The 15825-nt window shown below is 50.4% G+C and overlaps 1 protein-coding gene across 1 annotated transcript in view; it reads left to right on the top strand.

Annotated features, from left to right (window-relative positions):
• DYNC1H1 (dynein cytoplasmic 1 heavy chain 1) overlaps positions 1-15825 on the top strand; it is a 61528-nt gene that overhangs the window by 20450 nt on the left and 25253 nt on the right. The window contains exons 11-34 of the mRNA XM_019747152.2: positions 1167-1313; positions 3868-4008; positions 4341-4517; positions 4624-4734; positions 4825-4944; positions 5453-5692; positions 6049-6204; positions 6347-6460; positions 6694-6804; positions 6880-7089; positions 7248-7394; positions 7600-7766; positions 7856-8029; positions 8824-8989; positions 9070-9258; positions 9343-9537; positions 10119-10401; positions 10641-10741; positions 11363-11522; positions 12514-12757; positions 12941-13124; positions 13373-13585; positions 13816-14054; positions 14247-14403. Of these exons, the coding sequence (XP_019602711.1) occupies positions 1167-1313; positions 3868-4008; positions 4341-4517; positions 4624-4734; positions 4825-4944; positions 5453-5692; positions 6049-6204; positions 6347-6460; positions 6694-6804; positions 6880-7089; positions 7248-7394; positions 7600-7766; positions 7856-8029; positions 8824-8989; positions 9070-9258; positions 9343-9537; positions 10119-10401; positions 10641-10741; positions 11363-11522; positions 12514-12757; positions 12941-13124; positions 13373-13585; positions 13816-14054; positions 14247-14403 (4146 nt within the window). The remainder of the gene's footprint in view (positions 1-1166; positions 1314-3867; positions 4009-4340; positions 4518-4623; positions 4735-4824; positions 4945-5452; positions 5693-6048; positions 6205-6346; positions 6461-6693; positions 6805-6879; positions 7090-7247; positions 7395-7599; positions 7767-7855; positions 8030-8823; positions 8990-9069; positions 9259-9342; positions 9538-10118; positions 10402-10640; positions 10742-11362; positions 11523-12513; positions 12758-12940; positions 13125-13372; positions 13586-13815; positions 14055-14246; positions 14404-15825) is intronic.

The raw sequence follows: 15825 nt of genomic DNA, 5'->3' as shown, positions 1-15825 counted from the left end.
CAGTGCTAATTGCTTGTTTGACAATTGTACCACCATGATGTGTTCACATTAGAGGAAGGTGATGACGGTATGTTGCCCCTTTTATGCTTGCTTTGTAACTCCTATCTATAAGTCTACAATTATTTCGAAAGCAAGTTTTTAAAAATGAAAAATATATTTGCACTGGAAGAAAAATCTCTGCTTTCCAAGCGTATGTGCAAGAAATCATTTTGAGAACTGAACATAATCTGCCTCAAGTAGAACTTCAAATTGACACCAAAATGTCACTGTTTTCGTGAAAATCTAAATCGGAGTCTTGTGAAAGAATGCAGTAATATCACGGTGGTCACCACACTGGACAGCAGTCCTTGTTTCCGAGCCACCAGTTTCCCATTTGTGTGAAGAAGTGGTCGGTCAGAGCCTAGCAAACTTTCTAGAAAATTCTATTCAAACTGCAAGGAGGCCCTGTGTCCTGATGTGGGCGGTGGTTTTAAATATGTCCACATTGCACTAAGTCAGTAAGCCCTTCAGTGTGGTGTATAGTTCACAGTGTTTGTATTACATTTATCAATGGACAGGTCTCACAGAACTGCCAGCAGACTTTGATCTGGGAGAAACGTTTGGCTTTTTTTCCCTACTCAGACTTTACCTTCTCATTTTCTCTTAATGCTTGAAAAATATTTTCACTTTGAATATTAGATATTTATCCCCAGACCATTCTTTTTAAAATACTGAGATGCAGGAAAGCAAGGGGGTGAGTATCTGAGTGGCATGATCTGTGGAGACTGGGTGGGAATCCCTGACTGGCATAAAGCACTGGCAGGTGGCACAGAGCTCACTGGACTCACCCTGGCCCTGTGCGGCACATGTGTGACAGCCAGTGCAGCCTCCTGTCACTGCATCAGTGGCACGGGACTCGAGGTCATTGGGTCAGAATCATGCACTTCAGATCAGATGGTGCCGTATGGAGCACCCAGGCACAGGGACCACGAGAGAGACCTAAGTAGTGCCTACCCTCTGACTTCTCAGCCCTCGGGGCGGGCCATAGACCACAAACATGAAATTGTACATGAGGTGACAGACCTTGTGCTTTAGACTGAAGTCCTTTCATAGTTTAAAAAGTGTCATGCATCCAACCCGTTTTGTTGAAATAGATTGCTGACTAAGACATGCAACCTTCTTTGCAGAATGTCGTTCATGAGCTCAGAATAACCAATCAGGTCATCTATTTGAATCCTCCAATTGAAGAATGCAGGTACAAGCTGTATCAGGAGATGTTTGCCTGGAAGATGATTGTGCTGTCTCTCCCCAGGATCCAGAGTCAGAGGTACCAGGTGAGCCTGCTACCCCCTTCACCCCCGGGCTCTGTGACCGCACCTCTGCCGGCTGTTTTAAGTGTAGCTCTGGCTGTGTCGTTTCACACCCAGACTCCAGGCTCAGCGTCCCGGGAAAGCTAGAAGCAGCTGTGTGGCCTGACATTACTTCCCCAAATAGCTGTATTTGCAGCTCTGGTCTCAGTGTCCCTTAGCAATGCCCTCCATGAGTTTCTTTGGGAATTTTAATTCCTGCTTCTTTCCCCCCCGCCCACACACATGCTTTTAATATGGAAAATTGCACACATACACAAAAATAGAGGGAATCATGGGAGTTCACATCACCCTGCTTTTTTTTTTTATCAACCTGCGGCCAATTTTGTTTTATTTTTATTCCCCTCCATGCCCCCCCCCCACTGTATTTTTTAAAAGCAGATTCCATATATAATATATTCTATTAATGTACTTACTTCTAGAGCAAAAGAAAACTCAGGACCGTCTGGGCATCTAGGGAACATTACTTTTAAACAGGACCAGTGGTTTTTAAATAAACGATTCCACAGCCTCTGCTTTAACAGGCTCTTCTAAAGAATAGTGATCCTGTTGGGAAGCGCATCTCTTTGCTTAGAGCGTAATCTCAGCTCCTTACAGATTTTTCTGAGGTAGCATCTGCCCGTGGCTTGCAGTCTCGGCAGTGCTTGGCCCAGGACTTGGAGTGTCCGGCTAATCGGAACGGAGCTGTGAGTGGTTCCTGCCCCTTGAGGAGTCTGTGCCAGCCTCGGGACGTTTCTGGTCATATCTGTCCTGCCCTGAACTCGCTGCCGAGTTTCTCTGCATTGTTCTCTCGTTCATCTCCACATGTAAACGAACTAAAGCCAGCCCCTCTGCTTGTGCACTCACCCCATCTCCCTCATTCTGTCTCTCAGTTCTTCCCTCTCGTCTGACTCTTCATGTCAGCGAATAAACTTGACCCTGTCCCCCTGCAGCCATGTGATTCCTCTGCTCCTCTTGGTAGCAGACAGCTGCTCCAGTCCCTGCCCTCAGGCATGTGCCCACTGCTCCGCCAGCACTGTCTGCTCAGTGTCACCGGGGCTCCCCCCTGCTGGTGTGTGGCTCCTTAGTCCTGGAGAACTGTTAGCTACAGATCCCAGGGTGTGTGCTCACCGCTCCTCGATACACTGGTTTTGCTCAGCTTCCCTGGTTTTCTCCCACCCCACTGGCCAGTCTCCTTTACTGCTGCTGCTCTGGCTCCCCTCCTCCCCACCTCTAAATATTCAGTGCCCTCTCCACCCCCGAGCACTGTGTCTCATCCAATCTGTCAACTTGCAATGCCAGCTGTTTGCCAGCAACTCCTGTTCACATCTCCAGCCTGGCCTTGACCCTGAACTCCATACCTGTCTGCAGTTGCCTCCTCGGCATCTGCACATGACCATCTGAGAGACATGTCAAAGTGAAGGTGTCTCTCCAATCCCCCTCCCTCAAGTTTGTTCCTTCCCAGTCTTTCCTTTCCCATCCTTTCAACCCACTTGGGCCAAAAATCGTGGTGTCATCCTTGACTTTCATTGTCTCTACTTTCAAAATTCACCGTAATTTACTTCTTACCACATTCACTGCTAAGGTACCATCATCCCTCACTTGGATGATTAGAATTTCCTCTTGATTGGTCTCTCTGTGTCTGCCTAGCCCCCGAAAATCTATTTTCAACACAGCAGCCAGAGTAAGTCTTAAGTTGCGTGTTGATCCTGGCAGCGCTCTTTTCAGAGCCCGTTACTGGCTTGCTGGGCCCCATGTAGCCTGCTCCTTGCATCTCTAACTTCAGCGCTTGCTGCTCCCTCGCTGGCTCTGGCCCCCTGGACTCTTCTCATCCTCACACGTCCTTGGGCCTTTGCACTTACTGATCGCCTCTCAGAATCCCTGGTGGCAAATACTCATAGGCTCCCTCCCTCGTCCTGGTCTCTGCTCAAATGTCACCTCAGTGAGGCCTTCCCTGACTTCCCCATTTAAAATATAGCCCCCCCCGACCCTGGACTCCCTGCCCCCTCTTTGCTGCTGTTTCTCCATAGTACTTTTTCTGTATATTGTGCATTTCCCTTCATTGTCTCTCTCCTCCCATAAAACATAAGTCAGTGTGAACAGAGATTTTTGTCTGTTTATTGTTCCTACAACAGTGCTTGGCACATAACAGGCAGTCAGATTGTTGAAGCAAATGATTGTCGTGGGTTCCGTCATCCGGGTTGGTGTAAGCCTTTGGCCATGGTATGTCACGTTCTCAGACATCACCTCTCAGATGAGAGGTTCAGGCCTCCAAGGTCCACTCTGGGTGCCGTGCGCTGCTCCTTAGGCTGGGCGTGAGCATGTGCCGAGGGGGAAGCCACATCTTCTCGCTTGTGATTGACTTGATGAGTTAAATCTTAGTAGGCCTCTGGTTACTTGTGATGGGGTAAGAGGGTGTTATCCCTTACGCGCCATTTTTACTGGGGACTGTTCTTTCAGTTCATTTTAATAAGTGGGTGGTGACTCAGATTTCCACCTATGTGCACACCACTCACGTTCCTCTCTGGCTTTGCTTGCTTAGGTGGGCGTACATTACGAACTGACTGAAGAAGAGAAGTTCTATCGGAACGCTCTGACACGGATGCCTGACGGCCCTGTGGCCCTGGAGGAGTCCTACTCTGCAGTGATGGGCATTGTAACTGAAGTCGAGCAGTACGTCAAGGTGAGAGGCCCTCGTTTCACTCAGTACATTGGGTAGCGTATGCGAGACACAATGGATATGGAACTAAAAGGTCTTGACTGTATGTAATAGGTGTCACTGGATAATTGCTACTTGAAAGCACAGTGAACCGTAGGACAAATCTGGGCTATTAACGATCATTTTGGAAAATTATAAATTGTGTTCTTTTTTTGATACGATAATTCTCAGAATTTCAAGTGAGAATTTTTCTAATGATCAATGAACGTGAACTTTTTAAACAGATTATGACTATATAAATATTCTATAGAAACGAAAGTCAAACTCTGCTGTTTGACTGTTTCCTTCCTCTGCAGGTTTGGCTTCAGTATCAGTGCCTATGGGACATGCAAGCTGAAAACATCTATAACAGACTCGGGGAAGATCTCAACAAATGGCAGGCGCTCTTGGTTCAGATAAGGAAGGCCAGAGGGACGTTCGACAATGCGGAAACCAAGAAAGAGTTTGGGCCAGTCGTCATAGATTACGGCAAGGTGCGCTCTGCGGGCTTAGGAGAGGGGTCGAGCTCGGGAAGTGGAAGTGGAAACAGCCTGCAGGAAAAACGTGACCCTCTGTTGCCATGTGCTCACTCACTTGCAGGTGCAATCGAAGGTGAACTTGAAGTATGACTCTTGGCATAAGGAGGTTCTCAGCAAATTTGGGCAGATGCTCGGCTCGAACATGACCGAATTCCATTCCCAGATCTCCAAGGTGAGGCGAGGCAGGGTTTCGGCAGCATAACGAGGCTGCTGACAAACCTCGGCTCCAAGCTGAACCTCCTTCTGTGCTCTCTCTGGACAGTCTCGCCAGGAGCTGGAGCAGCACTCGGTGGACACGGCCAGCACCTCGGACGCCGTCACCTTCATCACCTACGTGCAGTCTTTGAAACGGAAGATCAAGCAGTTTGAGAAACAGGTTGAGGTGAGCTCTAGGAACAGTGACAGTTCTTGCTGTCCCCCCTGTAGGCACCGCCCACAGGTCGCCTCTTATAACCACCTGATCAAGGTGCTCGTTCAAGGGCAGGGGCTGACATCCTGGGCGGCCATGTTCTGTCAGCTCTGCAGGTTCTCCCTACGCACACCAGGGTCTGAGGACCACTGCTTTTATCTTTTAAGATCTTTCACTTTAGTTGTGGATCTTGAAGTTATCAGACTTGGATTTCCTTTTTGCTGTTTGCAGTGGGGGGCGAAGTACAGCTGTGGTGTGCATAGCTCCTCTCCAGAGCCTTCTGGATGCAACTAGAGCAGTGAGGCCTGCCCGGCCGGCTCTCAGCATGCTGCCTCTGACCACAGCGCTCGGGATGGGAGGTTTCTGGACAAGGGAGGCGTATTGATATTCTGTATTCGGTAGCCAGTGTTGCTTGGGACACCGACAGCAATTTCTGTTGTTATAGAAGAACAAAAGTGTGTTTATTTTTTAACTCTCAAAGCTCTACCGCAATGGTCAGCGCTTGCTGGAAAAGCAAAGGTTCCAGTTCCCGCCCTCCTGGCTCTACATTGACAATATCGAGGGGGAGTGGGGGGCCTTCAACGACATCATGCGGCGGAAGGACTCTGCCATCCAGCAGCAGGTGGCGAACCTGCAGCTGAAGATCGTGCAGGAGGACCGGGCCGTGGAAAGCCGCACCACCGACCTGCTGACCGACTGGGAGAAAACCAAGCCCGTCACGGTGAGTCTCGGCCGCCATGCCGTGGCTTAGCTTTCCAATAACGAAGACTTTATAATTAAAAAGAACTTACAGAGCGTGCATTTGAAAACGGGAATGCCAACTTAGACGTCTGTTTACCCAAGGCACTTAGACAATGGCTGAATTCAGAGTTGTCCCACCTTTCTTGTATTTTTTTACTTATGTCAAATGGAAGGGTTACACTCAGTAATGTACACAATCAGAAGAGTCTCTCTTGTTGAATGTGTACATACGTGGACATGTTCACGGACTCCCAGCAGGCTCCCGCCTCCATTTCCCAGCCAGTGTGCACTGTCCTGAGACCCAGGTGCAGCGCTCTGTGCTTTGACTGCTTTCAGGGCAATCTCCGCCCGGAGGAGGCGCTTCAAGCTCTCACCATATATGAAGGAAAGTTCGGCAGGCTGAAGGACGACCGGGAGAAGTGCGCGAAGGCCAAGGAGGCCCTGGAGCTGACGGACACGGGGCTGCTCAGCGGCAGTGAAGAGCGCGTCCAGGTGCGGACCGCTGAGGGGGTGGAGGTGGGGGCAGGGGCGTGGCTCCGTGCCTGACTGCGTGACCTGGGCCCTCTCGGGCCCTGCCAGACTCAGACATGGTTTCTGTTTCCAAAGTTGAAGTGCTTGCTACTCTTAACCACAGGTGGCCTTAGAAGAGCTGCAGGACCTCAAAGGCGTCTGGTCAGAACTTTCTAAGGTCTGGGAGCAGATCGATCAGATGAAGGAGCAGCCGTGGGTCTCAGTGCAGCCCCGGAAGGTATGTCCCTTAAAGGTGGTATTTGTTGTGCCTTCGTGTGTTAAGATACAGACTGTTCTTAGAAACTGCAAACAAGGAGCAGTGTTGTGAGTTCACAAATTCTCACATACGGTCCTCCATGTCGTTTACATTATTACATCCAGCCTAACGTAAAATGTCTTTTAAAACCTTTTTAAACAAACTTTTAAAAGAATGTTGGCCAACTCAGTATTGTCTTGTGTCTCTCTTGACAGCTTCGACAAAATTTAGACGGCCTCTTGAACCAGCTGAAAAACTTTCCCGCACGATTACGGCAGTACGCATCCTATGAGTTTGTCCAGAGGCTTCTGAAAGGTTACCTGAAGGTAGGTGACGAGGCACTGCAGTCGTGGTATCCATAGAAACGCACCTGCCCCCTGACCTGTTTCCTCTCCCCACAGATCAACATGCTGGTGATCGAGCTGAAATCCGAAGCCCTGAAAGACCGCCACTGGAAACAGCTGATGAAGAGGCTGCACGTGAACTGGGTGGTCTCGGAGCTGACGCTGGGCCAGATCTGGGACGTGGACTTGCAGAAGAACGAAGCTGTGGTCAAGGACGTGCTGCTTGTAGCACAGGGGGAGATGGCCCTGGAGGAGTTCCTGAAGCAGGTAAAGAAATGACAGGACTGACGGCCACTTTCAGGTCGCGTCGCAGGCTGTGGCGTTGATCTAAGCTACAAATATGGAGCCAGCGGTTCTGCTTTTTGTCCCCACTACATGTGTTGCCTGAGCGGCCCCTGAACGCTCTCTCTCTGGTTTGCATCCAGATAAGAGAAGTGTGGAATACTTACGAATTAGACCTGGTGAACTATCAGAACAAGTGTCGCCTGATTCGCGGCTGGGACGACCTGTTCAACAAGGTCAAAGAGCACATCAACAGTGTGTCTGCCATGAAGCTCTCGCCCTACTACAAGGTACTGGTGGGGGAAGCCTTCCCTCCCTGATCAGAGCGTCCCCGCCACTGTCACCGTAGTGCCTTCTGACTGACGGTCACCAGAGCCCGTTAATATGTGAGCCAAGTAACTTGCCAGGCTCTTGGTGTGCATTTGGCGTGAGCTTTGGCCTATCTGTTCTGGAGGGAACGCTTAGCAGTTGACTCTCCTCCCGTCTGCACACTAGGTTTTCGAGGAGGACGCCCTGAGCTGGGAAGACAAGCTGAATCGCATCATGGCTCTGTTTGACGTGTGGATCGACGTGCAGAGGCGCTGGGTCTACCTGGAAGGCATCTTTACGGGCAGTGCGGACATCAAGCACCTGCTGCCCGTGGAAACGCAGCGCTTCCAGAGGTGGGCCAGCCAGGGGCCAGGGAGCTGACGGAGCGATGGGCGGTGCCCCTTTCCCCATAGGCTGACCTCGCCTTTGATTTCATTTCTAGTATCAGCACGGAGTTTTTGGCGCTGATGAAGAAAGTCTCCAAGTCTCCCCTTGTTATGGATGTTCTCAACATTCAGGGGGTGCAGAGGTCTCTGGAGAGATTGGCAGATCTGCTAGGAAAGATCCAGAAAGCCCTGGGAGAATACCTGGAAAGGGAGCGGTCATCTTTCCCCAGGTGAGAGCTGTTTTTTAAATTTTATTTAAGTGTGTTTTTCTAGGACCCATCAGCTCCAAGTCAAGTAGTTGTTTCAACCTAGTTGTGGAGGCACAGCTCACAGTGGCCCATGTGGGGATTAAACCGGCAACCTTGTTGTTAAGAGCACCGTGCTCTAGCCAACTGAGCTAACTGGCCACCTCAAGAGTTGTTTTGAGCTGCACTTAAATGACGTCTCTTCCCTTCCTTTTCAGTTGTGCTATCTTACAGCCCTCCTCTCTCCCTTCTGGGCCTGTGTGGTGGTTCCTTTTGACAGCAAGGGTCTTGCTACACATAATCCACATGAGTATCGTTTGCTTTTCACGCACTGATTTCTGCTTCTAACGGATAATCCTTCGCTTTCTATTTGGATTTGTTTATTAAGCTTCATTTAAAATCTCATCCACCCTCCCAGGCAGCTTGCATCTCTTAAAAATTTAGCTTTGATTATTTTCTAAGTGGCATCTTTTCCTTTTTGGATAGTTTGCTTAGCATAAATCACAGTTTGCTTAGTGTAAGTCACACTGAGTGGCTCAGGTTTTAAAAATGAATTCATGAAGGTGAATGACATGAAATTTACTGGCTTCCTCGTTGATGTCCGGTTAATAACTGTGTATGTCTTGCTGGAAGAAATCTGGATGTGATCTGAATCCAGTTGGAAATTGTCCTCCACCATCCCATCCACTCTGCCTTCCCACAAGTTGAAGTTTGGCCTTGGTTCACCCTATTTGTGTTTATGGAACATGTTAGCAATTGGAATGCTGTTTTATTTCTAGGTTCTATTTTGTGGGCGATGAAGATTTGCTTGAAATCATTGGAAACAGCAAGAATGTAGCTAAATTACAGAAACACTTTAAGAAAATGTTCGCTGGAGTTTCGAGCATCATTCTGAACGAGGATAACTCTGTCGTCTTGGGCATTTCATCCCGTGAAGGAGAGGAGGTAGTTAAATTATATTTGTAACCTTGAAAACTTCTCTCCCATTTTTGTATATCTTAATTCTTAAATTTTACTTATTTCAGGTTATGTTTAAAACTCCCGTGTCGATTACTGAGCATCCCAAAATCAATGAGTGGCTCACGCTGGTAGAAAAGGAGATGAGAGTCACGCTGGCTAAGCTTCTGGCTGAGGCTGTTACCGAAGTTGAAATTTTTGGTAAAGCAACTTCAATTGACCCAAACACCTACATCACTTGGATTGACAAATACCAGGTAATGTAGAAGGAAGTGGGGAGGGCTAACGAGGAAGGTACTGCTGACCTCTGCAGTGACCCTTTTGGGTCTCGTGTCTTCCAGGCCCAGCTTGTGGTCTTGTCAGCCCAGATAGCCTGGTCTGAAAACGTGGAGACGGCTCTGAGCAGCATCGGGGGAAGCGGCGACGCGGCGCCCTTGCACTCCGTGCTCAGCAACGTGGAGGTCACGCTCAACGTGCTGGCCGACTCGGTCCTCATGGAACAGCCCACGCTCCGAAGGCGGAAGCTGGAGCACTTGGTGAGTCCCGTGCCCGACTCATTCCTCTCTGTAGGCTCTTGTGCCTTCAGCTCAGCAGTGAAATCATGCTTGAGAAGTATTCTCGTTGGTGTTAAGAAAAAAAAGTAGACGGCATGGATAGGCCCTGGGGTGGGTATTTGGCTCTGTTCCCATCGAAAGATAATCTTGGTGCAATACAGAAGTTAGGCGACATCCTGGTAAGAAGGAAGTGGCAACCGTGATCAGGACCTTTCACTCCTCTTCGCCTTCCCAAAGGGGCGGGGAGCTCGGCCCGGCCCCGAGCCACAGCACCTGGACTGGGCTTTGCGCTCCATGCACAGAGCCTGTTTGGACAGATAGCTGTTCTCACATCATGTCTTACGTTCGATACAGCTTTTACTTAGTGAGGTGGTTCTGGGTTTGCTGCAGCTCTTGAGGCTAATTAATTGCACTGCACAAACAGCATTTCTAAAAGTGGATTTGCGACTTGCAGTGCAGCAAAGAACACCCAGGCTCTCCATTGAAGTCTGATACTGCACAAACCCACTGAAAGTACTGCAGTGCTCGCATTTGTGGTAAACTCTCATGGGGACTTTCTTCAGATTACAGAGCTGGTTCACCAGAGAGACGTGACAAGGTCCTTGATCAGAAGCAAGATTGACAACAGCAAGTCGTTTGAGTGGCTCAGCCAGATGCGGTTTTACTTCGACCCGAAGCAGACGGATGTGTTGCAGCAGTTGTCCATCCAGATGGCGAATGCCAAGTTCAACTACGGCTTTGAATACCTGGGCGTTCAGGACAAGCTGGTGCAGACCCCCCTCACCGACCGCTGCTACTTGACCATGACCCAGGCCCTGGAGGCCAGGCTGGGCGGCTCCCCCTTCGGTGAGTTGTTCCGCCAACCTGGGCAGGTGCAGTCTGACAGCACATTTACTTCTCAGGGATTAGTAAAGTATTTAATACTATATTTCTTAACTACACGCCTACTGCATTCTAAGAACTTGAAATTTGTTTGCATTTATGACATCTGTGTTGGTTTTTTTAAATGAATTGCCTTGTACAGTAGTCAGAGCTGCAGCTGAGTGCTGGGCTTGGGCACTGAGTTCCTTATCTTCGTGTGACAGGGCCCGCTGGGACTGGGAAGACCGAGTCTGTCAAAGCCCTTGGCCATCAGCTGGGACGCTTTGTTCTAGTTTTCAACTGTGATGAAACCTTTGATTTCCAGGTGAGGAGCTTTGTGGGATCCACCCCAGATCTCACAGCCTGAGAGGGTCAGGTGGGGAACAGTGAGCGTGCACCCCTTTCCAGGCTGCTGGCCTGGTCGCACAGGGCCGGATCCTCTGGGAACAGGTGTGGTTTGGAAGCGTGCGCAGCGTCCGACATACGTGCTGTGGCCTTGACTTGAGCTTCATATTCTCCCTGACCTCTCTAGTGCAACATCGTTTTTCTAAAAGGACAGTTTGTGAAAGAAATGCTGAGTGCCTGCACGTGGCAATACACAGATGTTAATGGAAAAGATTCTTTTTTTTAATCAGCAAAAGTGATAGAATAAAAGTAACAGCTTTGTCATTGGATTTGGGGCACAGGAGGAAAAGTATGACGCGCTGCATCTATAGCTAAGACTTGTTCGTGAAGCACTTGCTGTGTGTAGGCATGGCCCCTCGCGTCACCTGTGCATCTGATTTCACCCTCACAGCCACCTGGGTGGGGGCTGGTATTATGCCCACTTCAGAGATGAGCAGATGTCAGTTCTAAGGGCAGACAGACAGATGGCCCGAGCCAGAATTGGAGCGCTGTGAAGTCAGTGCTGAGGCAGATGGCTTTAGCTCCTCTCTGTCCGTTTCAGGCGATGGGGCGGATCTTCGTGGGGCTTTGCCAAGTGGGCGCGTGGGGCTGCTTTGATGAGTTCAACCGGCTGGAGGAGCGGATGCTGTCGGCCGTGTCCCAGCAGGTGCAGTGCATCCAGGAGGCGCTGCGCGAGCACTCCAACCCCAACCTTGACAGAGGTAAGACCCCTCTGCTCCAGCGGCTGCTCGGGGGGCGGAGGGAAATCCCACAGGGCACTGTGGCCACCTCTCGGTTAGAAATGAGCGAGCAGGTCATTTAGCTCCTGGGGCTGACTGTTGCAGGCAGGGTGGTGAGTCCTGAGTGAAAATGCAAGGGGCCCCCAGGTATTTTGTCCTCCTCACCCCAGAGCAGTCCTTCTGGGCAGTCCAGAGTCCTGTGTGTACCCCCTCTCCCCCCACAGCGCCTGCCCCAAAATGAGGGTTGGGCCGATGGGGGCCCTCGGTGCACCCCACCTCCTCCCCTAAGAGCCACCTGTTTGGCCAGTGCTCTTCCATGCAACTCTGGGAATGAGCCCTCGGTCAGGACAGGCGTGAGGTGGAAGCAGGTGGGGTGCTGAGGAAGGGACCCCATCAATGTATTGGTGTTGGATAATATATGTGCACTTTAACTTTTAATGTTTCCTTTTATTCCGTGACAATAGTAATTTGTCTACCAATTTGCCAGACCTAAATAAAACAAAAGGAGTATCAACGAAAACAATACCTGTGTGCTCCATATTCTCTTATAGAGAAACACTATCCCCAAATGACTTGGAATTGTGGGTTTTTTAATGATCCTAGGAAAGGCTAATTTTCATGATCAAAGCCTGTCAGTTGTATCACGGCATTGATTTTTCATTTCTGCAACTGTCTTTGGACTGACTCCATTTGTAGTCTTGCATTGAACCTGTGACACAGTACGGCACCACTAGATAGTGGGTTTCCTGCCCCTGGTGACTTCATCTATTACGTAATCAGACACTTCCGTGTAGGTGAGGGTGGCCGTGCCTGGTGAGTCCCGTGCCTACCAAAAGGTCACCACGCCACTCCCCTGCAGTTCTGGGCTCCAAACTGCGAGGCCAGCAGAGAAATGGGTGCTGGGTAATTTTAAAAAGATTTTTAAAATAGGTGTTTGAACATCATGAGTCTTAACGCCTTCATCCGATTTCAGCCGCTGCCCCCATTACCTGTGAGCTGCTGAACAAACAAGTCAAGGTGAGCCCAGACATGGCCATCTTCATCACCATGAACCCCGGCTACGCGGGCAGGTCGAACCTTCCAGACAACCTGAAGAAGCTGTTCCGGAGCTTGGCCATGACCAAGCCCGACCGGCAGCTGATCGCCCAGGTCATGCTGTACTCGCAGGGCTTCCGCACTGCCGAAGTCCTTGCCAACAAGATCGTCCCATTCTTCAAGTGAGTGACTCAGCCGTCAGCAGCGGTTTCTACCACCCGTGCCACAGTTTCTACCACAGTTGAATGTGCCCGTTGAAAGTTTCTCTCTAATTATGGCACACGTTTCACAGTATGCTCTGAGTTCTTGACATTTGATGCTGTGTGGCTTAAAGCCTACCCTTAAGAACGCCCTTTCTCTGCTAGGCTATGTGATGAGCAGCTCTCGTCTCAAAGTCATTACGACTTTGGTCTTCGAGCTCTGAAGAGCGTGCTGGTGAGTGCAGGTAACGTGAAGAGGGAGAGAATTCAGAAGATAAAGCGGGAGAAGGAAGAACGAGGCGAAGTAGTCGATGAAGGAGAAATTGCGGAAAACCTGCCTGAACAAGAGGTCTGTACGCATGCTCTTTACATTCAGCTTGTCGACGTCCGAGTCGTGCCTTGACTCTGTGCCTTCTCACTGCGACTCACGTTCACTGCAGTGAGTAGCAGAGATGACATTCACACAGTAGATTGAGGGAGTCCGTGGGGGCGAGTGCTGGGTCACACTGCTCACTTAGCAGCCTGTGGAGATGCGGCAGTAACCGTGCGAGCCGGGCTCCCTGCCCCTCGGCGCTCAGTCCCCCTTTCCCCACATAGATTCTGATACAGAGCGTCTGTGAGACGATGGTGCCGAAGCTGGTGGCAGAAGACATCCCTCTGCTCTTCAGTCTCCTGTCGGACGTGTTCCCTGGAGTCCAGTATCACCGCGGTGAGATGACTGCACTTCGAGAGGAGCTGAAGAAAGTGTGTCAGGAAATGTACTTGACATACGGAGATGGAGAAGAAGTTGGCGGCATGTGGGTTGAAAAGGTAATAGGAAATGTTCTGTTGGCTGCAGCCCCCACAGACCCGCTGGCTGCAGGATAACGACCGTAGGCACCAGGAGGAAATTACATTTGCTAGAACTCTGTCCATGAAAAAATTCCAGTACTTGCCGTTAAGAGTTCATAGCGCACATTTCTTGCTTGTTGACGTGGGAGGTGGCTGAGGAGCCTTAGCCATTCTTTGCATGGTTGTGATGCTGGTCCTTTCGGCCGCAGGTTCTCCAGCTCTATCAGATCACTCAGATTAACCACGGCCTGATGATGGTGGGGCCCTCGGGCAGCGGGAAGAGCATGGCCTGGCGCGTTCTTCTGAAGGCTCTCGAGAGACTCGAGGGTGTGGAGGGCGTGGCCCACATCATCGACCCCAAGGCCATCAGCAAAGACCACCTTTACGGAACCCTGGACCCCAACACCAGGGAATGGACGGATGGGCTGTTCACGCATGTGCTGAGAAAGTAAGTTCACTTGGATCCATGTTGGCATTTGATGAACACAGACCTGGCTGTGCTGGGCTTATACAACAGTGTGTTTTACTTTTCCAACCAAAGTCTGAGCACATTTAAAAACCACCTGAGAAACCCTAGGGCGGGATGTTAAATCTTAACTGTCTTGAATTAGTTAGCAGCTGCTTAAAACCCTCCCACCAGGATCATAGACAACGTGAGGGGCGAACTGCAGAAGCGCCAGTGGATTGTGTTTGATGGCGACGTGGACCCTGAGTGGGTTGAGAACTTGAACTCGGTGCTGGATGACAACAAGCTGCTGACTCTGCCCAACGGAGAGCGCCTTAGCCTCCCTCCCAATGTAAGTGCTTCCTGGGCGTCCTGGACCCAGTATGCTAACGTGAAGTTCATGGGCTGGCTGAGTGCAGTCTGGAGACAAGGGGCCAGGTTCCATAGGGGAGCAAGCAGCTGTGGAGATAACTTTCAGTCAGTCAGAGTCTCTAGAGTTTTTCTGTCCCTGTGGCTGGCGAGTGATATTTCCATAGGCTTTATTAATAACTTTCCACTGTTGAATTTCATTAAGCCTCCCTACAACGCTGTAAGGTGGGGTTGTACTTAGGATTTCTGTAGTTACTGTACATCTGGGAAGGGGCAGAATGAGGAAGCCTCAGGGCTGCCCCCTGTGAACGAGCATTTGGTCCGGGTTCTAGCAGAGCAGGGAGTGTAGGCAGGCCTGCGTGGATTTGCATCATTCTTTGATCCAGCACTTGGGGTATGCTGTCATGTGTCGGCCTCTGTTCCAGATGCTAAAGGTACAGCAGTAACCAAAATAGCAATACAGTGGTACCTCGGTTTTCGAACATCTCCTTTGACGAACATTTCGGTTTATGGACGCCGTAAACCCAGAAGTAAATGCTTCCGTTTTCGAACCCCCTCAGAAGTCAAACATGTCACACAGCTTCCGCTGAGTATGAGATCCTGAGGCCTAGCTGTCAGCTGTTTCCGAATGTTTCAGAACTTGAACGGTCTTCCGGAACAGATTATGTTTGAAAACCGAGGTACCACTGTATCTCCACTCTCCTGAGCTCATAGTCAGCTGATGACAGACAAGCCTAAGTGGTGACGGTGCTAAGGAGAGAATGTGAGAAGTGAAGGTTGCCTTGTCAGAACAGGCGGCCGCAGGCTCTGCTGGGAAGATGGTGGTTTAAGTAGAGACTGAGGGGCGAGGGAGCGAGCCCTGTGGGCTTTGGGGCATCCAGGCCAAGAGCAGGTTGCAGGGGGAGCGGTCTGGGTGTGCTCAGAGTGCGATGACAGTAAGGGGGCAGTTGGCTGGTGTGGAGAGAGCTGGGGGAGGGAAGTGGGTGAGACCACAGAGGAAACGGGGCGATCAGGTCGGGCCTGGGGGTCCATGTGAGGACAGGAGCTTGCCCCATGGTGAGTCAGGAGACATGGGAGAGCCTGGGTCTGGGCGATGCAGCCTGTTTGTTTACAAAGCCCCCTCTGGCTGCTGTTGGGAGGACAGTTGAAGAGGGCAGGCGTGGATAAGGAACCTAGGAGGCTGTGTGGTGCCCCAGGCACAGTGTGGAGATGGGCTAATGCATTTACAGCCTGTGCGGTGCAATTCGCTGATGGACGAGAGGCGTGTGTGCAGGAAGGGGGTGGAGCGTGACTCCCAGGGTGTTGGCCCAAGCAGCTGGTGACATGAGCCTTTATCATGAAGGCTCAGCATTGGTGGCTGTCATCACTTGAAAACCAAGCCATGAATGCTTAGTGCCAGTCTGAA

Source organism: Rhinolophus sinicus, linkage group LG03, assembly GCF_036562045.2.
Source record: "Rhinolophus sinicus isolate RSC01 linkage group LG03, ASM3656204v1, whole genome shotgun sequence".
Taxonomy (NCBI): Eukaryota; Metazoa; Chordata; class Mammalia; order Chiroptera; family Rhinolophidae; genus Rhinolophus; species Rhinolophus sinicus.
This window is presented reverse-complemented; position numbering and strand designations above follow the sequence as displayed.